Consider the following 16,967-nt stretch of genomic DNA (forward strand, 5'->3'; position numbering starts at 1 on the left):
TGCTGCCTGGCTTCCTATTTTAGTACCTCATCCCTCTTGCAATAAAGACCAATATTCCATTTGGCATTTGTATTATTTTGCTGTACCTGCATATTGATGTTTGATATCATGTACAAGAACTCCCATACCCCTTTTTCCTCTAGAATTCTGTAGTCTCTCTCCATTTAAATGACACTGTTTTTCTATTTTTACCATCAAAGTGGGCAATCTCTCATTTTCCCACATTACACTTCATCTGCCATTTCATGCCTATTCACTTGCCTTTCCTTGCAGACTCTTTGGGCAGAGAGATGACAGATGGAATTTAATCTGGAAAAATGTGAGGTAATGTATTTTGGAAGGTCTAATCCAGATGGAAAATACACAGTAAATAGCAGAACCCTGAAAAGTACTGATAAGCAGAGGGATCTGGGTATACAGGTACACAGGTCACTGAAAGCGGCAAAGCAGGTGGAGAAGGTTGTTAACAAGGCACGGTGGCTCAGTGGTTAGCACTGCTGCCTCACAGTGCCAGTGACCCGGGTACAATTCTGCCCTCTGACGACTGTCTGTGTGGAGTTTGCATATTCTCCCTGTGTCAGTGTGGATTTCCTCCAGGTGCTCCGTTTTCCTCCCACAGTCCACAAGATGTGCAGGCTAGGTGGATTGGCCATGGAAAATTGCCCATAGTGTCGAGGGATGTGTAGATTGGGTGGGTTATAGGAGGATGGGTCTGGGTGGGATGTTCCGAGAATCGGTGTGGACTTGTTGGGCGAAGAGCCTGTTTCCACACTGTAGGCATTCAATGATCTATGAAGGCATATGACATGCTTACCTTCATCGCCCAGAGCATTGAGTTTAAAAATTGGCAGGTAATGTTTCAGCTTTAAAGAATCTTAGTTAGGCCACATTTGGAATACTGTGTTCAATTCTGGTCGCCACACTACCAGAAGGATGTGGTGGCTTTGGAGAGGGTACAGAGAAGATTTACCAGGATGCTGCCTGGTATGGAGGGCATTAGCTATGAGGACAGGTTGGAGAAACTTAGGTTGTTCTCACTGGAACGACAGAGGTTGAGGGGTGACCCGATAGAGGTCTACAAGATTATGAAGGGCATGGATAGAGTGGACAGTCAGAAACTTTTCCCAAGGTGGAAGAGTCAGTTACTAGGGGCTATAGGTTTAGGGTGCGAGGGGCAAGGTTTAAAGGTGATGTACGAGACAAGCTTTTTTTACACAGAGGGTGGTGGGTGTCTGGAACTCGCTGCCAGGGGAGGTATTGGAAGCAGATACTACAGTGACTTTTAAAGGGCATCTTGACAAATACATGAATAGGATGGGAATAAAAGGGATACAGTTCCCAGAAGGGTAAGGGGTTTTAGTTGTGATGGGCAGCGAGTCGGTGCAGGCTTGGAGGGCCGAAGGGCCTCTTCCTGTGCTGTAATTTTGTATGCTCTTTGTATCCACTTCACAACTTTCCTATCCATCTTCATATCATCAACAAATATAGATACAATATTTGATCGTTTCATCCAGATCTTTAATATAGATCTTAAATAGTGGAGCATGGATTGCACAAAATGGAGGAGGAGAGGCACAGGTAATTGCTTCTAATGTATATCTCTAGATTTTGGCTAAGGACCAAAATAATCAATAACTTTCAATCTCATCACCTAGCAAACTAGCTACCATACCTTGGGAGAGTTGGCCACTCCAGTAGAAGGGGAGCCCTCTTCTTGGTAACCCTACAAAACCAGAAGAAAGTATGTCATACATGTGGCGGATACAGAATGATGAAAATTGAGCACCAAAGGAAGCTACTCTGACTACAATCAGTCATGCAGTTCGCTCTTCAAGAGCACATAGCAACCATTTCCAATTCTGCATTCATTTTGATTATCCCTATTTAAATATTTACCCAATCAGTTTCAAATACATTTGTCATCTCAAGCTTAATAACCACTTTTGTTAAATTATTATTCACTCTAATACATATATGAGGAAGGGAAATATCTGTAAGTGCTAGGATTCTGTAACAAAAGCAGAAATGGTGGAAATACATAGTAGGTTTGCCAGTAGCTGTACAGACAGAATAAGTTTCTAAGTTTTGGCAAAACGTTGCACTAGAAATTCTGTCTTTACACATGGTGACAGACTTCATCTGTATCAATTAGGATGTTTTGTTTTACTTCCAAATTCCAAAAACAGTGCATGGATAAGAAATAGCTGCGATTTCATGTTCCCGTGGCATTAACAGTTTTTTATTTCAAAAGGTATGCTGACAGGAGAAAACAATCTTTCACTGTTGGTTCACCAAACTGTGTGCGCTCACCTTAAATGTCCTGAATATTCCTCACAGATTGCAATGCCGCTAATTTGGTACCATCAGTAAATTTCAAATATGACATCCAGTAATAATATCACTTACATAAATTAAAAACAGAAGGGTATCATTGCTCAGAACAATGGGGCATTTCACTAACCTAAATTGCATCAATTTGAAAACCATCTATATATCCTCACTATTGTCTTTCTGGCCCTAACCATCTCTCCATCCATGAAATTACGTTCTTTTTAACGCCACTCACCACTTGTTAAAATTTAAACAAGTCTCTTGTGATATTTGCATAAGTATCTCCTGTAAATTAATCCATATAGCATTCACTATCTCCCCTTTATCAATGCAGAATACTAATTTCAGTTGCAAGTTATGACAAGATTCTAGTAGTTTGTCCTACCCATTATCCGACTATCAAAAGTCATGAAGAATTTGTTTTGCCTACAACCTTCTCCCTCCACAATCAAGCACAATTGAACTCCTGTTGACAAAATCTGGAGGATCCGTTTTGTAAAATCTCCAAGAATAGTTACACTTGGGACATATTGTTGTTCATATCAATTATAATGCAAAATTTGTTTATCTTCCTCCTGGTACTACCACTTCAAATGGAGGAAATGAACTCAGTAATCAATCATTCACTTAAGTGGAAGTATTAGTTTATTTACATCACTTACCATCTTTGAAATATCATTATGTGGATCTTTATAGGACCATATATCTTTTACGATGACGTGCGCGCTCAAGATGATGTCAGGCAGGAGATAAGAACATGACCAAGTGAAAAACTGTCACTTGATTTCAACAGGTTGAGGAAGTAGCAAATCAAAAAAAGATTGGGAGGAAGAAAAATAGGTATTATAGCAGTAAAAGTAATTAGTTCTTTGTTATAGTCATTCTGGACTTTGATTGATGGTTTTTTTTTAAAAAATAGAGCCATACAGCACGGAAACAGGCCCTCCGTCCAACTCATCCATGCTGACCAACTTCCCCAAACTAAACTGGTCCCATTTGCCTGCATTTGATCCATATCCCTCTAAATCTTTCCTTTTCATGTACCTGTCCAAATGTCTTTTAAATGTTGTAATTGTACCTGCACCTATCACTTCCTCGGTCAGTTCATTTCACATACAGACCACTGTGTGTGAAAAAGTTGCCTCTCAGGTCTCTTAAATATTTCTCCTCTCACCCTAAAAATATGCCCTCTAGTTTTGAACACCCACAATTTAGGGAAAAGACCTTTGTTATTCACCTTATCCAAGTCCCTCATGATTTTATAAACCTCTTATAAAGTTCACTCAATCTCCTGTTTTCCAGTGAAAAGTCCCAGCCTATCCGGCCTCCCCTTATTACTCAAACCCTCCAGTTCCAGCAACATTCTGGTAACTCTTGCCTGAACCCTCTCCAATTTAATAATATCCTTCCTACTGCAGTGTGATCAGAACTGTAAACAGAATTTCAAAAGATGCCTCACTGATGTCCTGTACTCTAGCCTTTTACTCAGAATTAGATGTTGACAGCATGGGGGAGGTCATTTGGCCCATTGCGTCAGTCAACAAAGATCTTATCACACAAATTGAATTTTCCAGTTTTTAGTCTATAGCCCTGGAGGGTACGGCGATGCAAATGAACATCTAAATACTACTCAATTGACTCAACCACGCTTTCGAGTGGTGAGTTCCAGGTTTGTTTTTTTCCTATTCATTTGTGGGACATGGGTGTCGCTGGCTGGCCAGCATTTCTCGCCCATCCCTAGTCATCCATGAGAAGGTGATAGTGAGCTGCCTTCTTGAACCGATGTAGACCACCTGCTGTGGGTTGACCTACAATGTCATTAGGGAGGGAATTCCAGGATTTTGACCCAGCGACAGTAAAGGAATGGTGATATATTTCCCAGGCAGGATGGTGTGTGGTTTGGAAGGGAACATACAAGTGGTGGTGTTCCCATACGTCTGCTGCCCTTGTCCTTCTAGATGTAAGTGGTTGCGCATTTGGAAGATGTTGTCTAAGGATCTTTGTTGAATTTCTGCAGTGCATCTTGTAAATAGTCCACACTGCTGCTACTGAGTATTGGTGGTGGAGGGAGTGGATGCTTGTGGATGCAGTATCAATCAAGCAGGCTGCTTTGTTGTGGACAGTGTCAAGCTTCTTGAGTGTTGTTGGGGCTGCACTCATCCAGACAAGTGGGGAGTACTCCATCACACTCCTGGCGTATGCCTTGCAGATGGTGGACAGGCTTTGAGGAGTCAGAGGGTGAGTTACTTGCTGCAGTATTACTAGCTGCTGACCTGCTCTTGTAGCCACTGTATTTATGTGGTGAGTCCAGTTGAGTTTCTGGTCAATGATAACCCCCACGATGTCGATAGTGGGGATTCAGTGATGCTAACACCATTGAATGTCAAAGGGTGGTGGTTAGATTGTCTCTTATTGGTGATAGTCATAGCCTAGCATTTGTGTGGTGCGAATGTCACTTGCTACTTGTCAGCCCAAGTTGGATATTGTCTTGATCTTGTTGCATTTGAACATGGGCTGCTTCAGTATCTGAGTCGTCGCAAATGGTGCTGAACATTGTGCAATCATTGGCAAACATCCCCACCTGTCCTTATGATGGAGGGAAGGTCATTGATGAAGCAGCTGAAGATGGTTGGGCCAAGGACACAACTCTGAGGAACTCCTGCAGAGATATTCTGGAGCTGAGATGATTGACTGCCAACAATCACGACCATCTTCCTATGTGTCAGGTATGACTCCACCACTGGAGAGTTTGCCCCCGATACCCATTGATTCCAGTTTTGCTAGGGCTCCTTGATGCCACACTCGGTCGAATGCAGCCTTGATATCAAGGACTATCATTCTCACCTCACCTCTGTACTTCAGCTCTTTTGTCCATGTTTGATCCAAGGCTGTAATGAAGTCAGGAACGGAGTGGCCCTGGCGGCACCCAAACTGGGCATCACTTAGCAGGTTATTGCTGAGCAAGTGCTGCTTGATGGCACCGTTGACACCTTCTAACACTCTACTGATGAGCAAGAGTACACTGATGGGGTGGCTATTGGCCGGGTTGGATTTGTCCTGCTTTCTGTGTACAGGACATACTTGAGCAATTTTCCAAATTGCCGGGTAGATACCAGTGTTGTAACTGTACTGGAACAGCTTGGCTAGAGGAGCAGCAAGTTCTGGAGCACAAGTCTTCAGTGCTGTTGCTGGAATGTTGTCAGGGCCCATAGCCTTTGCAGTATAAAGTGTCTCCAATTGTTTCTTGATATCACGGAGTGAACTGAATTGGCTGAAGACTGGTATCTGTAATGCTGGGGACCACTGGAGAAGGCAGAGATGGATTATCCACTTGGCACTTCTGGCTGAAGGTTGCTGCAAATGCCTTCTCTTTTGCGCTGATGTGCTGGGCTCTTCCATCATTGAGGACAGGGATATTTGTGGAGACTCCTCCTCCAGTGAGTTGTTTAATTGTCCACCACCTTTCCCAACCAGATGCGGCAGGTCTGCAGCGCTTAGATCTGATCCGTTGGTTGTGGGATCACTTAGCTCTGTCTATCACGCTGCTTATGCTGTTTGGCATGCAAATAGTCCTGGTTGGTGGCTTCACCAGATTGATACCTCATCTTCAGGTATGCCTTCCTGCACTTTCCATTGAACCAGGGTTGATCCCCTGGCTTGATGGTAATGGTCGAGTTAGGAATATGCTGGGCCATGACGTTGCAGATTGTGCTGGAGTACAATTCTGCTGCTGTTGATGGCCCACAGCGCCTCATAGATACTCAGTCTTGAGTTGCTAGATCTGTGCTGAAGTCTGTCCCATTTAGCTTGGTTGATAGTGGGAAGGAAGTTATTCTCAATAGGAAGACGGGACTTCGTCTCCACAAAGACTGTGCGATGGTCACTCTTACCAATACTGTCATGGACATATGCAACTGCATTTGGCAGACTGGTAAGGATGAGGTCACGTATGTTTTTCTCTCTTGTGTTTCCCTCACCACCTGCCGCAGACCCAGTCTAGCGGCTATGTCTTTTAGGACATGACCAGCTCAATCTGTAGTATTGCTGTCGAGCCACTCTTGGTGGTGGACATGGAAATCCCCCACCCAGAGTACATTTTGTGCCTTTGCCATCCTCAGTGCTTCCTCTAAGTGTTGTTCAACATGGAGGAGTACCGATTCATCAGCTGAGGGAGGACAGTATATGCTAATCAGCTGGAGGTTTCCTTGTCCATGTTTAACCTGAAGCCATGAGACTTCATGGGGTTCACAGTCAATGTTGAGGACTCCCAGAGCAACTCCCTCCTGCCTGTATACCACTGTACCACCACCTCTGCTGGGACTGTTCTGCCGGTGGGACAGGACGTATCCAGGGATGGTGATGGAGGTATCTGGGACATTGTCTGTAAGGTATGATTCTGTGAGTACGACTATGTCAGGTTGTTGTTTGACTAGTCTGTGAGACAGCTCTCCCAGTTTTTGCGCTAGCCCCAGGTGTTAGCAAGGAGGACTTTGCAGGGTCGACAGGGTTGTTTCCACTGTGGTCTTTTCCGGTGGCTAGGTCAATGCCAGGTGATCCGCCCGGTTTCATTTCTTTGAGATTTTGTAGCAATTGGTACAATTGAATGGCTTGCTGGGCCATTTCAGAAGGCAATTAAGAGTCAACCACATTGCTGTTGGTCTGGAGTCACAGACCAGTTGAGGATGGCAGATTTTCCTTCCCTGAAGGACATTAGTGAACTGGATGGATTTTTCTGACAATTTCATGGTGATCAGTAGATTTTTAATTCCAGACTTCTTTTTTATTTGAATTTTTTTTCATTGAATTCCAATTACAGCATCTGCTTTGGTGGGATTCGAACCCGGATCCCCAGAATGGGGATTTTTGGTTTTCTGAATTAATAGTCTAGCGATAATACCACTCAGCCCACTGCGTGAAAAGATTTCTCCTCAACTCCTTTCTTAGCCTTCTCCCTCTTACTTTAAATCTATATCCCTGGTTACTGACCCCTCTACTAATGGAAAAAGTGCCTTCCAATCGCCCCTATCTCTGTACCCATAATCTTTCGTTATATTCACTTTTGGGATGTGGGCTGTTCCTGCATTCAATGCCTGTCCCTGGTTGCCCTGTAGCAAGTATTAAAAAGCTGTCTTAGAGTCAGAGGTCTGCAGCACAGAAAAATTTCTTAAACCGCTGCAGTCCATTTGGTGTAGGGGGACCCAGAATACTGCGAGTGAAGGAGTAGCCAGATTTTGTCCTAGCAACACTGAAGGAACAGCATAATATTTTGAAGTCAGGATAATGAATGGCTTGGAGGAGGACTTGGAGGACAGTGTTCTTACGCATCTGCTGCCCTCGAACTTGCAGATGGTGGTAAGCATGGGTTTGGAAGATGCTGACTTAAGAGTCTCGGTGAATTTCTGCAGTGGATCTTGTAAATGGTACACACTGCTGTTACTGAGCATTGGTGGTGGAGAGGGTGGATGCTTGTGGATCCTTAAAATGTCTTCTCTAACTTCAGATGAAACAGCCCATTCTGAGAAGGTAGGGTAATGAGGTTAATAAACAGGTCCCCATTCACAGATTTTCTTTCTGCTGGCTCACCATTATCCATCCCTTTATGTACCCAACTGCTGTTCTGTCCATCTCCATCTATCATTTACTCCTTCCTTCTCCTCTCCACTCCACTCCACCCATCCCCTCCAACCAGTTTTGAAGAAAGGTCACTAGACCTGAAATGTTAACTCTGTTTTCCCTCCACAGCTGCCAGAGCTGCTGTGTTTCTCCAGTAGCTTCTGCTTTTGTTTGTTATAAACAGATCTGCTCAGAGACAGGCCCTTATGATCTAGTTGCCATGTAGGAAAAGCTCAAACAGAAAACTATTGAAATAAGTGACAGTTTCTAAAACTTTACACAGTACATGGAAGAAAATGGTCAGCTATCTATTGAAACACAGGGACAGTCAAAGATATTGTTTTGTCGAGAAGCAAAACAGCTACTGCTGTGGAAAAGCAGAAGTACTGTTTGCAAAAACAATGTAGCAGGATGCTTGAGAGTGTTTGTTTTGTGTGAGAAAGGGTACAGAACAAATCATACTTCTGCAGATTTAAGAAACAAGGAGTTGCCAAGGTGGTTCTTGGTGGTGGGAAATCAGATCTGGAAGACTAGGGGTCAGTGGAATGGTTTTAGAACATAAGAACCAGGAGCAGGAGGAGGAGTAGGCCATCTGGCGCTTCAGGCCCGCTCTGCTATTCAATAAGATCATGTCTGATCTTTTTATGGCCTCAGTTCCATTTACCCACTCTCTCACCATAAGCCTTAATTCTTCTACTGTTCAAAAAATCTTAGCTTTAAAAACATTCAATAAGGAAGCCTCAACTACTTCACTGGGCAGGGAATTCCAGACTCAACCCTTTGGGTGAAGAAGTTCCTCCTCAATTCAGTCCTAAATCTGCTCCTAATTTTGAGGCTATGCCCTCTAGTTCTAGTTTCACCTGCCAGTGGAAACAACCTCCCTGCTTCTATCTTATCAATTCCCCTCATAATTTTATAACATTTCTAAGATGCCCCCTCATTCCAATGAATATAATCCCAGTCTACTCAGTCTCTCCTCATAATAGAATCAACCTTGTGAATCTCCTCTGCACTCCCTCCAGTGCCAGCACATCCTTTCTCAAGTAAGGAGACCAAAACTGCATGCAGTACTCCAGGTGTGGCCACATCAGCATCCTATACAGCTGCAACATAACCTCCCTGCTTTTAAACTCAATCCCTCTAGCAATGAAGGACAAAACTTCATTTGTCTTAATTACCTGTCGCACCTGCAAACCAACCTTCTGCGATTCATGCACAAGGCCACCGAAGTCTCTCTGCACAGCAGCACGCTGCAATTTTTTACCATTCAAATAATAGTCCTTTTTATTGTTATTCCTACCAAAATGGATGACTTCACATTTATCAATATTGTACTCCATCTGTCAGACCTTTGCCGACTCTCAAACTATCTGTATCCCTCTACAAACTTTCACGGTCTTCTGCACACTTTGCTCTACCACTCATCTTAGTGTCATGTGCAAACTTTGACACACTACACGTGGTTCCCAACTCCAAATAACCTATGTAAGTTGTAAACACTGATCCCTGAGGCACACCACTAGTCACTGATTGCAGAAAAGCACTCATTTATCCCAACTCTTTGCTCTATCCATGCTAATACATTGCGCGCAACGCTGTGCACCTTTATCTTACGCAGCAGCCTTTGGTGCGGCACCTTGTCGAATGCCTTTTGGAAATCCAGATACACATCTACTGGGTCCCTGCTGTCCACTGCACTCAATGATTTCATAGAATTCCAGTAAGTTAGTTTAGCATGACCTGCCTTTCATGAACCCATGCTGCACCTGCCCAATGGGACAAGTTATATGTAGATGTCTTGCTATTTCTTCCTTGATGATAGATTCAAGCATTTTCCTCCACTACAGAAGTTAAGCTAAGTGGCTTATAATTCCCCATCTTTTGTCTACCTCTTTTTTTAAAACAGCGGCGTCACATTGGCTGTTTTCTAATCTGCTGGAACTGTCCCCGAGTCCAGAAAATTTGGAAAATTACCACGAGCGCATTTGCTATTTCTCCCACCATCTCTTTTAGTACCCTGGGATGCATTCCATCAGGGCCAGGAGACTTGTCTATCTTTACCTCCATTAGCTTGCTCAATACTATCTCTTTCCTGATAATGATCGCATCTAGATCCTCACCTACCTTACTGGCATGTTATTCACGTCCTCCACTGTGAAGACTGACACAAAATACCTGTTCAACGCTTTGGCTATTTCCTCATTTCCCATTATTAAATCCCCCTTCTCGTCCTCTAAAGTACCAATGTTTACCTTAGCCACTCTTCTTCGTTTCACATATTTGTACGAACTTTTGCTACCTGTCTTTATATTCTGAGCTAGTTTACTAACCTATCTTACTTTTCTTTATAGCTTTTTTTGTGGCTTTCTGTTGATCTTTAAAGTCTTTCTAATCTTCTAGTTTCCCAATGATCTTTGCCACTTTGTATGCCTTATCCTTCAATTTGATAGCCTCCCTTATTTCCTCAGACATCCATGGCTGATTATCCCTTTTCCTACAGTCCTTCCTTTTGCCCGAGCACTTTGAAATATTGCTTTGGAATTCCTCCACCGTTCCTCAATACCGTAAAGTCTTTTCTTCCAGTCTACATTAGCCATCTCCTCCCTCATCCTATTGTAGTCTCCTTTGTTTAAATACAGGATCCTGGTATTATATTTTATCTTCTCACTTTCCATCTGTATTCTAAATTCAACCATACCGTGATCACTCCTTCCAAGTGGATCTCTAAATATGAGATCATTAATTAGTCCTGTCTCATTACACAAGACCAGATCTCGGATAGCTTGCTCGTTTGTCAGTTCTATTACATACTGTTCAAGAAAACTGTCGCGGATACATTTAATGAACTCCTCCTCAAGGCTGCCTTGACCAGCCTGGTTCGACCAGGCTGTCGATCAAAATCTCCCACATTAATTGGTGTACCATTTTTACAGGCATTAGTTATTTCTTTATTTACTGCCCACCCCAATGTGATGTTATTATTTGGTGGCTTATAGACTATGCCGATCAGTGACCTTTTCTTCTTAGAATTTCTAATTTCCACCCAAATGGTGCAATCAATTGATGCTGGAAATTGGCTCAGCTGAGTTGCTTTGAACTTGTTTCTGTAATGCCACACAAAATTGTGGTGCAGAACAAAAAGGGTTACAAACTTGAATATCAGTCAAATTACAAACTCTCCCCACATATTATGCCAAGTAGTGTCACATGGTCATATTATTTTCCCAATGCGTACTATGAATCACATTTCCCAAAACTTATCATAGTCAACCTCACACCTCCCAGCTTAAATCACTAGAAAACATTAATATTTCATGTGCACAAGAGAACATAAGAAATTGTAATTGGTGCACTCTTCCCCCAACTGAAGCAAGTTAATCAGCAGTCCTACCCAACTTATGTAAAAATTTATCCTTTCAGACAATACAAATATTAATGATTTTATCTATTTTTCAGGAAGTAGTTATGAAATGGCTGCTGTTGGAACATGATTATTACAGGCAAGATTTAAAGGCACACTTTTCTTCCCTAGATACCAGTAGCAACAATAAGTTGCAGCAAACTCATTTTATTCATTGAAGTATCAAAGTTAAACTAAGTATTATCATGGAGGCCTATTCAACCAGGACAATCAAATCTGGGACAGATTTTGCTGTAATCACGTGCTCATTCTATTAGTACTCTAACAGAGGACTTAAAGGAGCATCAAGGAATTGGTGTTCAAATTCATGTTGAAAAATTCAGGCAAAACATTCAGTCACTAGAGGATATGGGGGTCATAAAATAACAATCTTCAAATGGAAAAATGAGCCAATGGTTGGATTATGCCTACCTGTTGCTGCGGATATCGTGAAACAGGAGACTGCCACTGTTCAACTGTATCAATGATTACTCCATTCAGAGCATCAGCAGAGGGCGGTGGTGGCACTGGTGGGGCCACACATACTTCCTGGCAAATATGGCTTCCTGTTGGGTAGGAATATGGAGTCTCCTCTGGGATAAAAATGGGCCTTTTTGAAATATGCGAAGTTGTTGACTCTAGGTCGGCCAACAAGGCATCTAGAAGAGAAAGGAGGGATAATAATTAAGTTAAAGATACATTCCTGCTAAAGAAAAAAAATTCACCAAGTATGAAAATTAGCGTCACTATCCTTCCTGCTCTCATCCTTCTGAATGTACTCTCCATATGGTCCCATTTTGCCCAGAATTGTCAAAAATATTCCTTATGAAGGAAACTAAGTAAAATTTCAAAAGGTACTTTGCACTTTTTCCTCTTTGGGTGTATTTTACAGTAGTCTAACAACTTGTTGCATGAAACCTCTCCCTTTTCTACTGACTTAGAAATAAAGTTGTTCCCAATATAATTTATTGAAACCCTTCAAGTTTTAAACAGCTTTACCATACTTACATATCAGCACTGGAGGCAGTTCATAGAAGATTCACTGGATTAATTCCAGAGGTAAAAGGCTTGACTTATTAGGAATTCAGTTGTTTAGACCCATACTCACTAAAGTTTAGAAGAATGAGAGATCTAATTGAGATATAAAAGATGCTAAAGGGTTTGACAAAGTAAAGGTAGAGCACATGTTACCCATTGAGACGCAATCTAGAATGAAAAGTCATAGTTTTCGGCTAAGGGACCGCTGATTTAAAAGAGAGATGAGGAGGAATTACTTCTCTTAAAGGGTTGTGAATCTGTGGCATCCATTACCTCAGAGATAGGGCTGAAGGGGATGGCCTTCATTGCAACAGAATCTCCAACATGACCAGGAGCCCGCAAAGGAGATTCCATCATCATCCTCCTTTCCCATCACCAACTTGTAGCAAATAAATTTAAGGAGAGAAACAATTTTTAATTGGTAACAGATTAAAAGTCATGGGAGTGGGCAGGGAAGTGGAATTGAGGTCAAGACGACATCAACCATAATCATTTAAAATTGCAGAGCAGGCTCAAGGGGCTGAATTGTCTACTCCTCCTCCTAGTTCTTATGTTCTTATATTTCCTCAACCTTTATTTACAAATAGAAAAAACCTCCATTTTTCAATTCTCCTCTCTTAACTAAGGATTTTCATTTTGATTTTATTTTAGTGAACCACACTGAATGCTCACCATGGCCTTGATGTCCTCTCTAAAGTATTCAAAACTGCACATAATATTCTAACATTCTGCATTTGTTCTCTATCCCCTTATGAATAAATCTTAGGCTCCTTCTCCTGACAGGAACACAAAAGAATACAACCCATAGTGAAATTACTGCAGCCCTCAATAGGCTAATATCATCTCTAGCTTCGGGATCTGAATAGAAACCCCAATTGACTGTAATACAGAAACTTTAAAATTCCAGTTGGTAAATCTATCCATCAGGCACAGTAACACATCAACAAACACATCACTGTTAATGTCACACTACTCATACCTCTCATAATACCAACTGTTCAGTTTCTTTTTGTTTTTACTGCTGTTTGTTGATGCACCAGCCAGGTGATTCTACCACATAAGGAATACAGGGACAGTAGTAGGTCATTTAGCTCCTTGAGCTATTCTGTCATTCAATGAGATCATGGCTTACATGTAACCAAATTCCTATTTTTGCCTATGTCCCTTCAGTAACAAAGGCCGATCAATCTAACATCTAGTTGCCATTTACAGGTGGGAGTTTTGAACTTCCATGACCCTTTGTGTTGGAAGTATTTCCCAGCTTCACTCCTCGACCCTAAAAACTGGAGTTCAATTCTCCCACTTAAATCAGTTCACTATATCGCCTAAAACACAATTTCTGGCTGTTACTCTACTCTTCCCTTTCATTTGATTTTGAACAATTTCAAATCCTGCTTTTCCACCTCATCCCTCTCCTTAATTTACCAGCTGGAAGTCTTTCTAGCCGGTTTCCCTTTCCTGTTAGGGCCCTGATCGCAGCCTGGTTCAGGTATAGCTCATCCCAATGTATAGTTCTTTCCAGATTATAATCCTTTGCAAGTCTTGTTCTTTGTTTTAGCTCTAATTCCCTGTATTCTCTGCAGAGGACCTCTTCCCCTTTCTGGACAGTCTCCTGCTCTAATGTGACATGGATTGTGTTCTGGCTGTTCTTTCAACAGTTGTTAACACTTAACCTCACAAGTAGCAAGCAGATTGCACATGTTAAACTAGTAATCATTGATACTGTTTCTTATCTTACTGATCAGATTCTGTTTCCCCCTTCCTTGCCAACTGAGGCGTCTCCTACCTGCAGTTCAGCACAATGATTCCGATCAAGATTCAACAGAGACATTATAGTTATGCTCACACATTGGATAGTCTTCCTGTCTGCAATTCCCACAAACTGGAATCCAGTTACATAACTGCACTGCAATAACTTAGCCTATATTTTGTTTACTTTTGTTTGTTCTAAGACATTTTTCCACAGAACAAGTTGCACAAAGCACAAAACAGATAAAATTTTAAATACTTACTGTCTCAAGTTTACACGTATGACAAGGGGTACTGGAGGCAAAAAATCAGCAGCTCTTCCTCCTCCAAGCTGAATTCCTACTTGCATTTACATATTCAACTTTTGCAGCCTTTTCTGGGATCATTGTACACTGACCACTCAGTTGCTTCCATTATCTGCTGATGCACAAGTATCATTGCCAACTCAAATCATCTCAACATGTCTGGAAATTGCCCTGCAGCTGCCATGTGGACACATGCAAACAAACTCTTGACACATTCCAAGAACACTCCTATAATCCCATAATTTTACTGTATCCAGATACCAAAATATGAGTAAATAACAAGAGATAGAAAAAGGAAGCAGACAGAAGGAAGAGACCATCAAGCAGGGATAGGCAGCTCAAATAAGCCTACCTAAACAACATTGAAAGAAATAATATTTGCTGATTGCCTACGATATTGATCAGAGATTGATCATTTCAACTGACGAATAACCTCCTGGAGTCTCCAATTATTTCTACATCAAAATAACTTGCATTAGTGCACACTGGTTTTGCTACAACCTTCATAAAGGATCAGCTACAAATCCCTCTCTAGGTAACCAACACTTCAGATTTCCATAGCAACATGTTGTTTCCTGATGCCTTAATGTTAAGGGAAAAAATGCTGACTTAAACATTAGCGAATTGACAATTAAGAATTTGCATTCACCCCAGTGCAGTTAAAGAGTAAACTGTTAGAGGGATAAATACACAGACTGTAGCCATTCACATACTACTTTAATTAGATATTATACAGTGTGGACCAATATCTCACCTCCTGTCAGCTCATGTTCAAACCCAGTGCTTCAGAATCTAACATAAGAACTAGGGGGAGAAGTAGGCAACTCAGCCCCTCCGCCATTTGATACGATCATGGCTGATCGCATCTCTGCCTAAACTTCACTTTCCTGCCTGCTCTCCATAACCCTTCAACCCATAACTAATAAAAAAAAATCTGTCTATCTCCTTAAATTTACTCAATGTCCCAGCATCCACCGTACTGTAAGGTAGTGAATTCCGCAGATTCACAACACTTCGAAAGAAGTAATTTCCCCATATCTCTGCTTTAAATCTGCTACACCTTATCCTGAAACTAGGATCTCTCATTCTAGATTGTCCCACAAAGAAACATCGTTACTATGTCTTCTGTGTCAATCCCCTTTAGCACCATATATACCACAATTACATCTCTTTTCATTCTTTTAAATTCCAAACAGTATAGACCTAAACTACTCACTCACTCTTCATAAGACAAATCCGTCATCTCTGGAATCAATCTATCCAATCTCCTCAGCACTGCCTCTTATACATAGAAAATAGAACATAGAACTGCACAACACAGTACAGGCCCTTCAGCCCACGATGTTGTGCCAAACTTTTACCCTCAACCTAAGGTCTATCTAACCTCCACCCCTACCTTATACTATCATCCATATGCCTATCTAATAGCCGCTTAAATGCCCCTAATGAAGCCGACTCTACTCAGAGAGTGGTAGGGGCGTGGAATGCATTGCCGGAGAGGGTAGTAAAGAACCTACCTCTGACATCTCCCCTATATCTACCTTCACTCATTTTAAAACTATGCCCCCTCATAATAGCTACCTCCACCCTAGGAAAAAGTCTCTGGCTATCCACTCTATCTATACCTCTGATCCTTTTGTACACCTCTATCAAGTCACCTCTCATCCTTCGTCGTTCTAAAGAGAAAAGCCCTAGCGCTCTCAACCTTTCTTCGTAAGACCTTCCCTCCATTCCAGGCAACATCCTCGTAAATCTCTGCTGCACCTTTTCCAACGCTTCCACGTCATCCTTCCTCAAACAAGGGGAATGAAATTGCATGCAATACTCCAGGTACAATCTTACGAGTGTCTTGTTCAATTGCAGCAGCACTTTCCTACTTTTAAACCTTTACATTCCTTTAGCAATAAGTGCCAAAATTCCATTTGTCTTCTTTATTACCTGCTGTAACAGCATACTAGTTTTCTGCAAGTCATGCACAAGGTCAGCCAGAACTCTCTGCAGCAAAGCACTCTGAAGTGTCTCTCCGTGTAGATGATAAATTGCTTTTCTTTTCCTTTAACCAAAATGGATAACCTCAGTCTCAATGTTAAACTTCATCTGTCAATTTTTGGATCTCTTGCTTAACCTATCAATATCCATTTCAAAAGTTCTTATTTTTTTTTATTGCAATTTATATTCCCCCCTATTTCAGTGTCATCTGCAAATTGACAGGAGTATATTGTATCCAAGCATCCAAGTCATTAACATAGAATCCCCACTGCGTGGAAACAGCCTATTCGGTGTAATAAGTCCACACCAATTCTCCGAACAGCATCCCACCCAGACTCACCCCCTACTCCGTCCTTGGATTTCCCATGGCTAATCCACCCAGGACACAATGGGCAATTTAGCATGACTAATCCGTCTAACCAGACATCTTTGGATTGTGGGAGGAGACCGAAGCACTCGGAGGAAACCCACGCAGAAATGGGGAGAACGTGCAAGCTCCACACAGACAGTCGCCCAAGGCTAGAATTGAACCCGGGTCCCTG

The 16,967-nt window shown here is 41.9% G+C and overlaps 1 protein-coding gene across 2 annotated transcripts in view; it reads right to left on the reverse strand.

Moving 5' to 3' along the window:
- The window catches only part of LOC109927702 (paxillin-like), a 151,982-nt gene that overhangs the window by 36,679 nt on the left and 98,336 nt on the right, over nucleotides 1–16,967 (reverse strand). For both annotated transcript variants that reach the window (XM_020527694.2, XM_048611554.1), the window contains exons 2-3: nucleotides 11,777–12,003; nucleotides 1,673–1,723 (exon numbers count right to left, since the gene is read on the reverse strand). In XM_020527694.2, the coding sequence (XP_020383283.1) occupies nucleotides 1,673–1,723; nucleotides 11,777–12,003 (278 nt within the window). The remainder of the gene's footprint in view (nucleotides 1–1,672; nucleotides 1,724–11,776; nucleotides 12,004–16,967) is intronic.

Source organism: Rhincodon typus, chromosome 24, assembly GCF_021869965.1.
Source record: "Rhincodon typus isolate 14 chromosome 24, sRhiTyp1.1, whole genome shotgun sequence".
Taxonomy (NCBI): domain Eukaryota; kingdom Metazoa; phylum Chordata; class Chondrichthyes; order Orectolobiformes; family Rhincodontidae; genus Rhincodon; species Rhincodon typus.